This window comes from Condylura cristata, unplaced genomic scaffold (assembly GCF_000260355.1).
Source record: "Condylura cristata isolate star-nosed mole 26May11 unplaced genomic scaffold, ConCri1.0 scaffold00018, whole genome shotgun sequence".
Lineage (NCBI taxonomy): Eukaryota > Metazoa > Chordata > Mammalia > Eulipotyphla > Talpidae > Condylura > Condylura cristata.
Window position 1 is genome coordinate 10,686,465 of NW_004567119.1, and position 13,017 is coordinate 10,699,481.

The following is a 13,017-nucleotide window of genomic DNA, read 5'->3' on the forward strand; positions in this document are numbered from 1 at the left end:
ACAAAAATCTCTACTCTTGTCATAGGGCTGGAGGAGGAGCACCCCAGAAGCCCCAAACCTACCCGTTCTATGTTTCTGCCATCAGTTACCTCAAAACAAAACATACTCTAGTGCTCAAGAGTTTAATAGAAAGGGGCTTTAACACAATTATTGTGAAATAAAGACAAGGGAAAGAATACAGTTTCTAAATCAAGCGCTCAAAGTTACCCATCCCCTTGTGATTAAATGCCCTGCCAAGGCCCAAAAGACCAACACAAGTTTAAGTCACCTCCTGGTGGGGAACCAAAAGAAAGGGACAAAAGATGCAAAATCAAAATCAAGATAAAAACTGCCATTTTTAACTTCCCCAGGGTTCTCTCACCCACATCTGTTTAAACCAAAGGCCAAGAAGCGAGTGCAGCTTCTGGCATTTCCAGGTCCCTTTCTGGCATGTCTAGGTGCCCTTATGGCTCTCTATCCTTCTTTCTTCTCCAGTCTCCTCCTCCCTACTTACCTCCCTCTTCCTTGGATGGGGCAGGGAACCTGGAACCTCACCTTTTCCTGGGGACCACCCTGTTACATTATGTGACTGATTATCTGAGTTATATATACAGGGAGAAGAACTCAATTTTGAAATAAATAATCAGGAAGGGGGTTACAGGAAGGCAGGGAAAAGGAAATATAGGAAGATGACAAATTTCTAAAGCAATGCTAGGATTCCCAAACATAATCCCACTAAAAATTAGCCCAGTAACCAATACAAAATACCCTTACATAAGCAAACCCCCATGGAAATAACATAATTTAACTATAAGACAACAAAAACTGTAATGTTTGAGTAAGAAATAAAAGAACCAAGGCATCCAGAGTAAAAAAAAAAGACTTTAATACAGATTTGAGGCACTTCTAATCACTAAAATTAAAAATGCAAAAGAACAAGTTAGCCTGCAGATTAATTAACACAGATAACGAATAAACTAGTAGATATGAATCACAAGACTGAAAATAATGAAAGACTAAGTAAGACATGAGAAACACCAACACATCATATATATGAAGAGTTCTAAAATTCAAATAGGCAAAATGAAGAAAAGGTAATATTCATAATTCTCCAAAACTGATTAAAACATAAATTTTCAGATACAGGAAGCACAAACACCCCTACACAGTTTATAGTGAAACTACCATACCTCAAAATCAAAGAAAAATTTTTTTTAATTTTAGATTTATTTATTAATGCATACATAGCTGGTGTACAGTCCAGAGGTGCAGGTGCGGTAAGAGAATTCACTATTGACAGAGTAGGGAGCAAAGTAAACAGATTGACCAAGTACACTGCTGAGGGGGGCAGCGGACAAGACAGGTGAGGTCTGCTGCACCGTGTGGGTCACCTCTGGGGCAGGAGATAGAACTTGCACTGGAGTGGTTGCAGCTAGCCTACAGTGCTGAGTCCTAACCCTCTATGCCACTAGGAAGGGCCCAAAGAAAATTCTTAAAAGCAACCATTGAAACAGATGATCCATAAAGTTAAGCAATTAGAATGGTAATGGCGACAACTTCAACAACAAGAGATTAGAGGGATAAAGAACACTATCTGGAAAATAACTGCCAACTAGAATTCTGCACTCAGCTAACCTATATTCAATAGCAGGTGAAATATATGAACATTTTCAAACAAATACTAAGAAGAGTTTACCCAGCAAAAAGCTCTTACTAAAAGAACTACTAAAGAATACACTAAGAAAAAAACTGAGACCAAGAAATCAGTGAAATGCAAAGCGTATGTGTGAGTCAACCATTTAGTAAACAGATTGTCAAATCTAAGAACTATAAAGAAATACAATCTTCCTTGTTCTCAATATTCAACAGCCCTCTTTTCAAGAGGATTATACATCCCCATCCTGTGGAACACAAACATGGTATGAGTTCACTCAAACACAGCCATGTAACTTCTCTTGGTCAATGCAATGTGATCGGAAGAGAAGTGTCACTTGTGAGCACAAGCTCTAAGGGCTACTATACTTAGTTCACCATGTTTGTGGCAGGGAATGGCAAGAGATGAGCCAAGATCCAAATCATATCTATATCATACTAAGAAACTTAGCCTTTATCAGTAAGAGAATGAGAAGCTATAGGAGGGTTTTGAAAGTGAAATCAAATGGCTTTCACTTTAGATAAAACACTCCAGCAAGCATGGAAGGTACTTGAAAGGAGAAAAGGCGAGAGAAGCAGGAACACCAGTAAGAAAAGTTATTGAAACTATCCAGGTCAAAAAATGAGGGAGCCTCCCTTGTGGTGCAAAGGGTTAAGTCTCAGCACTAGGAAACTATCAGCAGCCTCTGTTCTGGCCAGGGAGCTGACCCACATGGGCAAACAGATCTCTCTTTTATCTTCCCTGCCCCCCTCAGCAGTGTATTTCAGTAAATCCACCAATTTTGCTCCCCACTTTATCTCTGGTGAATCCTCTTGCCTGCCACATCCCAGCTCTTGAATTCATAAATAAATAAAATAAACCTTTTTTTAAAAATGATGAGTACCGAAACTAGTGCTAAAGTACTAGAGATGTAGAAGAGGGAGAAGGTAACAGAAACATTTAATATTCCAAATCACATCCCAAATATCAACATTCAAATCAATGACCTAAACTTGTCATAGGAAAGAATAAATCACAGTCAATATTTTCTGTTCAATATAGCAAAAAATACAGGTCAAATTCAATTCTATGGAAAAAAGACCAAAGTAGAACTGTATCAGAGGAAAAAAATCACCCATGGCACCCCTCACCTCATTCCAGATTAGATGGTAATATATCAAGAAACAAAATAACACCTTGTATTTCATTATATATTTGATTTTTTTTTAAGATTTTATTCATTTTTGCATATAGAACTGGGTGCAGGCCAGAGATGCAGGGGCAGTAAGAGGATTCACCTGAGACAGAGAGGGGAGCAGAACAGGCAGCTTGATGAAGTACACTGCTGAGGGGAGCAGCGTGCGGGTCAGGAGAGGTCTGCCACGCCATGTGGTCACCTCGGGGGCTGGGAGCAAACTTGCACTGAAGTGGTTGAGGCTTGCTTGCAGTGCTGTGCTTTAACCTGCTGTGCCACCAGGGCGGGCCTCATTATATATATGAATGACAATGTTCTACTAGATAACTCTCCAGACTCACTATTCAATTAAGTTACTGACAGATGCCTTAAACCACTACTATTTCACATTTAAGGTGTTTGCAATTTATAAACCATACATAGTTTAGTGGTTAAAAGGTCAGGCTGTAGATTCCCTGACTTAGAATCTCTGCAATATTACTTGTTTAGTGATTTGGGCTTGTGACTTATCCTCTCTGTCTAAAGTTCGTCATTTACAAAATGAATGTAACAGCAGATTGTTCTGCTATAACATCTTTGCCTTGAGTCGTCTCCTACTGATTGTTAAAAAAATAGAATAATAGAGAAACGGTATGGAAGCGATGGTTCATCTACTATTTCTTCCAACAAAATTAAAGATATTTTTAACAACATATAAAGATCTTAAGTCAGAAAACTGCTTTCTTTTAATATAAGGAGCACCTGGTTTTAATGACTGCAAGAAAAACTTATGATTTTCCATTGACACTGAGTATCTGATAATTTGCAAGTACAGATTAAGAAACTGCAAAGATATTCCCCCTGCATTAAAATAGTGAATTAGTGAAACAATCTACACCTTGTATCAGATACTAGTACTACAAAAATGTTCTCTATCAGAAGCTATGAATGCCAGACCTACCCCTCAACAATGGCACAAAAGTCCAGAGATCAGTACTACGAAAGTGAATGTGAGTCTAAGGCGGCAATACCTGAAGAGATTTCTCCTTGTGCACATTTGCACTAAAATTACTGTTCATTCTGTTAATATTGTGGTTACAAAGTTCCAGAGGTTTACAGTGGCTCATTCCAGGTTTATTCCCTGCCCCCCACCACAAATTATTAGTATTTTTATCTCAAAAACACACAAATTATTAGTATTGTCCCCACTACCTCAAGAGACATAGATCATCTTACCATAGCTGAAAAGTTTAAATTACCCATCAAAAAAAAAAAAAACCAGCTTGAAAAAAGATTAAGAAAACCACTACATGTTTTCAGCAAGCCAGCAAAAATAACCCCTTCTCACTTCTGCCCACAATCACTCTCTCCCGCATCTGATAAGGAAAATATTCTGAAATGCTTTAATTTTGTATCTCCTTGATATCTACTAATTTCATAGGAGCTCAATCTAAGAAAATGAATTGTTATAATCATTTCATACCTTTATATAATTTTGTTCAACAATATTTTTCTCTATTTTAGAAACCAATGTGCCTCTTTAAACCAGAGCCTGCTTTAATTCTAAAGAAGACACACTGACACTATTTGAAAATGATTAACTACTGTATAACTATTAGGATTTCTCTTTGTCATGTGTTAAATTCAAATCAAACCTTTTTAAATGCTTTGTGTTCTATACATATATGTATATGCTTATTAGCTCTCAGATATTAACACTATTTTATTCAAGATACTGAAACCCAAAGATCATGAAGATTAGATATTGCATATCTCTGTATTACTTTCTGAGAAAGATATTTTCACTATAAACAATAAAATCCAACAACTCATCAGAGGTCTAATTATTTAAAACTCCCACAGCTTTAAGAAATTTACTATAGTTTATATACAAAAATACCATACCAATGAAGTCATTACTCACTGAACAAAGATCCTAGGCAAGGAAAAATCATTTTCATTTCTCAACAAGTTTATCTCTAGCAAAACAATTAATTGGAACCTCACAGTTTTTTCATTTTTACAATAGAGAAAATCCAGCCCCTCATTTAACTCTAAAACTAATTTTTAAAAAATTATTAAAAGACTGATGGTATAAGTCTAATGACAAGAAGAAATTAATACAAAACCCCACATTACAAAAGAGACATTAAAACCTAGAACATGAACATCAGATAGTTACTTAACCTTAGAAGTCATTTGGTGTCCAATTTCTTACCCCAAGAACTCATTCCACAAAATACCCAATATGCAATCTCCTAAAACCTCCAGCAACAAGACATTAATTACCCTTGACCAAAAACAATAAAATCTTTGAAAAATCAAAAAAAGATACACACACACACAAAATTTTTGAAATGTAAAACTAAGTGTCTTGTATAAAAGTAGTTAAAAGAAGTTGTATATTTTCAGTAGCCTTTTAACTGCTTCCTTTTTCATTTTGTTTTTACTTTGAGTTTTGTCCAAATAAAACTTAAAACAAAGATTCACTTGATATATCTGAACATACATGCCATTAGATGCGAGCTAGTAAAGGTAACTAGAATAAAAGAAAAAAACTACTATGCTAAGAGCAAAAGACTATTATAGAAGACTATTTTGAAATTAAAGAAATGTTCTTCTTAGCTGTAAAACAAGTTGAGGTAATTAAATAATAAGAAATGCATGCTGCTGGACTTGTATCTTCTTAAATTCAAAAAATAATAAAGCATGGGTTAAGGTTTTATCAAAGCTTTTGTGGAAAGAACAGAAGCAATGCTTCCTAATAAAAAGACTAACACAATTCTGTTTAATAAACACTTGCTGTGTCAAGCACTGTACAAGTTCTGATGATACAGAAAACAAGTATTGTTATCTAGGGAGTTTCAAACAATTGTATTCTGGACATTTTCTTTCATGTCCATGAAAACTTTTAAATGTTAAAAACTACATGCTTGAAAAGTGATATCCTATAATATAAAAATTGAATATACCCCCAATAGCTAGCTTGGTCAATATGAGAAACAAAACTTAATTTCTTTTTCTATTAACTAACCAAAAAAATTCTGATTTTTCAGTTCCCAAATGATTTTTCAGTTTAAAATGAACCAAATCAAAAGGGAACAAAACTACTATCAGCAGGAACCAAAATCATCAATCCTATCACTTCCACAAACCTATAGTTTTTAAAACTCACCAATTCACCCAAAACTCTTTTACTTATCAACATTAACAAATAACAATATCTACTCATGACCTATGTAAGTTTTCCCATACATGAAAAACCTTTTATTCCTCTTCTGGAAATTTTAATACACAAAGATACCTTCAGGATATTTTAACAGAAAAAAAAATTTACTGAAGTAACTTATCTCCTCAAACACTGAATATTATAAAATATTAAGAAAAGAAATTAAAGACAACCTAAATCACTCCACATTCATGGGTTGAAAACAACTCCCCCATCAAAATCAATAGATTAGTAGAATTCACAGTTATTTTATAAAAATTAAACCAGAAAAGGCCATAATATCAGACCTAAAACTTTAAAACCTCTTCAACACAGAATGTAAATATTTTGTTTATTTTTAAAGATTTGGGGAACAGGCCAGAGGTACAGAGGCTATGAGTGGATTCACCAGAGACAGAGTGAGGCGCAGAATAGACAGATTGAGAAGTACACTGCTAAGGGGAGCAGCAGTCAAGACAGGAGCGGTCTGCTGTGCCATTTGGGTCACCTCCGGGGGCTGGGGATCCAACTTGGGCAGCCGGCTGTGCAGTGCTGCACTTTAACCTGTTGCGCCACCAGGGAGGGCCCTGTAATATTTTAAATTAAACTGATAATGCCTGAACAAGTATGTAAAAAAACTTTATTAAAATCAAGTGAATACTGGCCCTCCCTGGTGGCACAGCGGGTTACAAGCACTGCACTAAGAAGCTTAAGCCACTTCTGCATGAGTTCGATATCTGCCTGCCCTGGAGGAGATCCGCATGGCACCCAGACCTCTCCTGACCCGCCCACTGCTCCCCTCAGCAGTGTACTTCGTTGATCTGCCTGTTCTGCTCCCCACTCTGTCCCTGGTTAATCCTCTCACCCTCCGCATCTCTGGCCTGTACCCCAGTTCTGTATGAATAAATCTTTAAAAAAAAAAGTCATCCCTAAAAAAATGGTGATGGCTGTTAAATGAAATTCAAAATATGAACTATACAGTATGGTGCAGAGTCAGTTAGGGTAATAAAGGCAATTCAGAAATTATCTGGCTGGAATATGATGACTATAACTATCTAAAATTACAAATATTTCAATAATAGCAAATAGCTAAAATAGTATTGGTACCACATACTATTTTAAGGTCTTTATTCACTTAATCCTCACTACTAAGAAAGGTACAAAGAGGTCTTATTTTTTTTTAAAATTAGCAATATCAAAGTTAGGATCAAGAATGATTTTTTTCCCTCTACACAAACAACCATCCTTAACATTACTAATATATTATTACACATTTGAAGAGGTGAATAACTGACAGCACTGGTTGTGTATTCAGCATCCCACCACCTTTGCAATTTCTTACCCAGTTTTTTATTTATGTATCTACCCTTCCCCATTTAGACATAGGCCCTTTGAGGCCCTATGAGAAAACTGACCCTATTTTTAGGTGTAACAGTAAGTAAAACAGCACATTTCAATAGCCGCAGTCATCAGGTTAGTGGACTCGTTAGGACAAGAGAGGTTCTCTCTCCCAAGAGATGTAAACAAGAATATATATGGCCCCAAATGCCACTGGCAATCACCCTGCAACCATGAGGGAAATAACAAATTGAAGCGCCTATCATAGAAAAAAAAAACCTTTACCATTATATTGTTACTAAAAGTCTTACCCTACCTTTGGGCTCTCAAATTAAATGAGTCTTTTTATTGCATTTAAACTAGTTCAAATTTTCTATTAAACATGAAATACAAATTGAACTTGGGGCAACTCATTAACAAGCATTTCCTTAGAATGAAGTACTCTTAACCCTTAAACATCTGAAGGCAGGTAACAAGAAAGAATTCTAGATAGACACATCAGAATAAAAAGCATGTTCAATGACTTATCTTCATGTTAATCACTCATGATTGATTAAAATCACAATAACTACCTGTGATTTTCTGTCCCATATTGTTGTTGTTGTTGTTGTTTTTAATTTTTACGTGGCATTTTAAAATGTTGTCTTTTTAAATCTAGATTTGAATTCTTCCTGAGAGATCAAAAGATGTGACACCATTGGGCCCATGTTACTGCAGGACAATAATCAATTAGAAAGGAATAGCAGCTGCCCCTTACATTTACAAGCATACCTTACACAGTCAATACAAACGCCCTTTGTGTGATCTCCTTAGCTCCTATACTTGGAGTTTGAACCATTAATATTTAGCAGGATCTATGTATCAAGTGCTATCTAATGAGTAATGAAAAATTATCTTTGAGTTTTAGCATTTTAATGAAAATCAGTTAACTTTTGTAAACAAGAAAAAATTTCATGAAAGCATGTTATTTGTCACCAGCCCGCAGTAACACTATTCTAGTATTTAATAGCACTAAATATCTGATAAAAGCTTTAACTTGGCATTTTGTGCCTGAAAAGATGTCAATATGTTAATCATTTTGGACCCTAAAGTCTCACAAATTACTTTAGCACATAGATAAAGACAAAATAAAATGGTTTTAAATTGCAACAAAAAAATACAAAAGTTGACTAAAAGTCTGAAACACCTGAATGCACAGCTGTACTACTATTCAAAACTGAATGATAAAACAGATTTTCAAGAGAAATTATAGGAAGGGTGGAGTTCATAACAAGAGTTAGGTCAAACTGCACTAGCAAAGACAGGAGGGAGACCAACTTTGGAAAGAAAGACCTCTGGAGTCAGATGGCTTACGAATTACTATTTTGGATACAAGTCTGGGACAAGGGAAGCTTCATTCTAATAGTATAACTTTATTGTTTAAAGTAGTTAACTTGTAATCAGTAAAAAAAAAAATCAAAACAGTTTACTGGACTGTGGAACAGTCGTAATGCATTTTTGCTGTTTTTCAAACACACAGAACAGTCATGTCTTTTCCGACTGCCCAATATGCCTAAAAAATAGAAGAAAGTTATGACAGCTACAAAAAATGAACTGATAAAAATGCACGGCACTGGAGAAACGGGGAGTACATTTAGGATTCAGGGATAATACGCTGGCTCCTTAAGTTAAATGGAAGGGTCACAGGACTTTTATTTTTGTAGTACTTCACTGCTTCCACAAGTTACATATTCTCTAGTCTGTATCTTATTCTTCACAATTCAAAAAACTGTATAGAGTATGGAGGACTTCTGGGTTGAGGAGAATTTATAGCTTCTGTGGCTTTGACAGAACTTCAGATGCAAGGCCTTCTGGCCAAGCTTCCATGATTTCATATTTCTGGAGTATTGATTGTATCCCCAGGGGTTGTAGCTTTCTGCAAATCTGCTAAGGCTGAACCAAGAAAGAAGGGGCACACCAATTTTTGCAGAAATGATTCCCTGAAAGATTTAGTGGAAATGAGAAAGTCTGATATTTCTCATATTGCAGTGATTTTGATACTAAAGGATTTCTTTACCTTGACTTCCATGGAAGTTTGTCACTGACATGCTGGCATTTGCTCCTAAAGGTGAATGTTTGAGCTAGGAGTATTTTTTGATAAAAATCAATACTGTAGGTTAAAAATTGCATTCATTGGCCCTCCCTGGTGGCGCAGCGGGTTAAAGCACTGCACTAAGAAGCTAAAGCCACTTTGGCATGAGTTCGATTCCCGCCTGCCCTGGAGGAGATCCACATGGCGTGGCAGACCTCTCCTGACCCGCCCGCTGCTCCCCTCAGTGTACTTGGTCTGTTCTGCTCCCTACTCAGTCCCTGGTGAATCCTCTCACTCTCCGCATCTCTGGCCTGTACCCCAGTTCTGTATGAATAAATAAATAAATCTTTAAAAAAAAAATTTGCGTTCATTAACCCAATGTACTACTTATGAAATAGTTATCAAAAAAAAAGTTAGTTATCAAGTTTCTACATCCACATTCTGAGTGAGAGAAAACTGACCGAATGACCTGGAAAATATTTTTAAGTTTCACAGCTTTTTATAAGCAGTTCTTTGGAAGTTATCTGAGTATTAACTAAAATCTACTGATCAAAGTTGCACCAGTAGTATTTAGTGGGACCAATGATTTTTGTGTGCTTACACAGGGAAAAGCTAAGCTAAGCTATAAATACCTGTGTAGGGAGGCGAACAAGTCTACATCAACTCAAAAAAAAAAAAAAAGGGTGTATTCCTGGAAACACTGACATTCTAAGAACCACCCAATTGTAGGCAATCTGCCCAGCTTTTCACTGTCTCAGTTTCCTCACCTATAAAATGAGATATGTTATTGATAGAATTAAAAACATGTGTAAAGCACCTAGCCCACTCCTAGACAGTAGCCAGTAGATACTAGTAACTTATCTAACAACACTTACTAGTTAATGTAATTTCCTTCTTTAGGTAGAATTAAGACTAAGGCAAGACCCTAGAAGTTCAAGAAGGAGCATGGAAAGTAAGGGAAGGAGAGGACCTAACCTATTCCTCTGCACATCAGAAATGAATGAGGAAGAGCAGGTGGTATAACTGAAGAGTTTTTCCCTGTCCTTAAACCACACACCTATTACTCTGAAAACATGCAGCTGTGAATGACTTAACCAATAACCTTAAAATTTCTACCAGGCCTATGGCTCGAGACAGCATATAACCAAACTCCTACTACAGAATTTGGAATTTTTCTTAACAATACAGTGGACTCATGTTTGTTCATCCACCTCCATCCAAGACATCATTAAAAAAAAGGAATTTAAATCTTCCTCCTAACAGAGGAATAACTATATTACTACCACGTTTTCTGTTTATTATTCAATAGAAAAGTTTTCAAGTATCTAAGATAAGGAAATACATCAATTTACCTTTTATCATCTTGAGATTCACAAACTTTATCATACACACACACACTCCCAAGTTCAGATTAACTGTTGAAGCTGGATGGTAATCAATACCAGAGTTCACTATACTACTCTATTTTTGTGGATATTTGAAAATTTCCACAAAAAGCATATGTTATATGCGTGTTTGTCGGTGTTTATACATAATCTCCCAACACAAAAGCGGTAGAGAAATAACCTATTGTTCAAATTTTTCATCCTTCAAAAGCAAGTGAATTTCATAAGCTACTTTCTCACTATAAAAGCTGTGTATATCTTCTGCATACATCTGCAGGTGACCAGAATATTTATAAAGGTCTAGCAAAGTAAATAATGAACTGTCTTGGAACAAAACAAGCTTACACTTGAAAACTTAGAGGGAAAGGGTTCTATGCAATTATTACAACTACTGCACCTTACTTGTTCCAGTGTATGTGGCTAAAATAGGTGAGCAGATGAGACAAATTTAGCTTTACTCATAGAGAATTGATGAGCAAGAGGTTTGAATAAATCTAAAAGGTCCCCATTAGAAATGATAGCTATTTCTAAGGAAAGCACTACATATTCACCTTTTAAAAACAATATGCACAGCATATAGTAGTATAACTAGCAACGTCTAGTGACCAAATATGCTTTACTTCAAGATATGAATTTACAAAAGAAACAGACATATCTGCCACAATCCTCTTCTCAAAACGCCCTTCAATTTTCACATGTAACCCTAAAGTCATTCCAAAACTTAACTTTTGATACTTCTATCTAAAAACTAGTCAAAAGTAAAAATACCAATTTGCTTGCAGCAAATTAATCTTTCATCAGTTCTATGAACAACTGTGCTCAAAACTTAGATCAGACTCAAAAGAGTAGACTACCCATGTACATTACTTAAGTAAAAAAAAAAAAGCCACAATAAGTTTTTTTAAATGTGAAAGAGAAAAGCAAACTTAGTAATACATTCCAAGGAAAAGATGTTTTTTCTAGAATAAAACCACGCCACTGGAACTCCCCAAAATACATCCATAGCAACAATAACTTCCTTCCTTAGCACAAGTGAGCTATTCACTTTCACAAAACCAGGAGCATGTAAGTTTACATAATGCCCATTACACTGAAACATACACGAAATCGCTTCATTTAGGTCAATGGAATTTCGTGCTTCTATCCATGGACAAAGCCACCACCAGTCTGAGCAAAGCACTTGGCTCCAGCTGTAACGTCTTGTTCCCCAAGGCAGTGAGAATATATGCTGATAAAATATCTACTTACCAGATTAAAGACAGTTTCTACAATATCCCTATTGGATACTTCTCCAACTTCCACCAGCCCGGTCAACACCGCAAATTTCATTCTAATACCCCTGATGGGAAGTCCTGGTTTCAGGGACAGTGCACCCCCTTCGGCAGGGGTTTCTTCTGCTTTCCCTCCACCTCCCCCGTCATCACCTGTTGGTGGCGGGGAAGGGACATTATTGTTTTCACTAGCCATTGCCAGTTCACGAGAAAGGACAACTCGGTGTCGCTCTGGGACAGCAGTCGCTGCACGAGTAATAAGCACAACACAAGCAACGCAAAACAAAGGTCACTTCCAAGTTGTGGAGAAACCCCAAAAGCAGTTGATGTGGAAAGTCCTTGGTGTCGCCCTCTTCCTCGTGGAGAATATTTGTCCAATCTCTCTCCCCGAGGCTGACAACAACGCCAAACCCTATTGGAAGATTAGATATATGTTAAATAGGTTAGGTTTGCTTTGAGGGGGCTGAGGAAGAAGATGATAGTTACTGTCTGTCAAATAAGTTCCTAAAGGGACCGACTACCAACGACCCGCGCTCCCGGGCTCGAGAAGCCGGGTTCCGAGTGAGGCGGGTTCAAGAGGCCCCAGAACAGGTTCACTCCTCCCCCACACGCGCAGGTTCTAGGCGCAGGGCTACCTCTCCTCGCAGGTGCACGGAGAGCCCGTCGCAGGCAAAGGAGGGGTCGGGAAGGGAGGGCCCCCAAGGTACCAAAGAGGTGGAAAGTTCCTCCTCACCCAGCGTCTCCGGACTCGTCCTCACCCCCCGCCAGGGAGCCGCGCGACGGAGGTGGCGGCGGAGATCCAGGGCAGGAAAAGGCGGGGGCAGGGGGCGGTGATTATTCTCGCGCTCGGCCCAGGGGGAGGAGTGGAGCACCGCTCGGGCACCTGAGGTTCGACGGGGAGCGGAGGGAGGTGTGTGTAGTGACGCGAGGGAGGGAGGCGGGCGGCGACGGCGAGGGG

At 37.6% G+C, this 13,017-nt stretch overlaps 1 protein-coding gene across 2 annotated transcripts in view; it reads right to left on the reverse strand.

Moving 5' to 3' along the window:
- The window catches only part of LRBA (LPS-responsive vesicle trafficking, beach and anchor containing), a 497,077-nt gene extending 484,822 nt beyond the window's left edge, over positions 1-12,255 (reverse strand). For both annotated transcript variants that reach the window (XM_004685322.2, XM_012726881.1), the window contains exon 1: positions 12,037-12,255. In XM_004685322.2, coding sequence (XP_004685379.1) covers positions 12,037-12,255 — 219 coding nt within the window. The remainder of the gene's footprint in view (positions 1-12,036) is intronic.
- Positions 12,256-13,017: the final 762 nt, after the last annotated feature.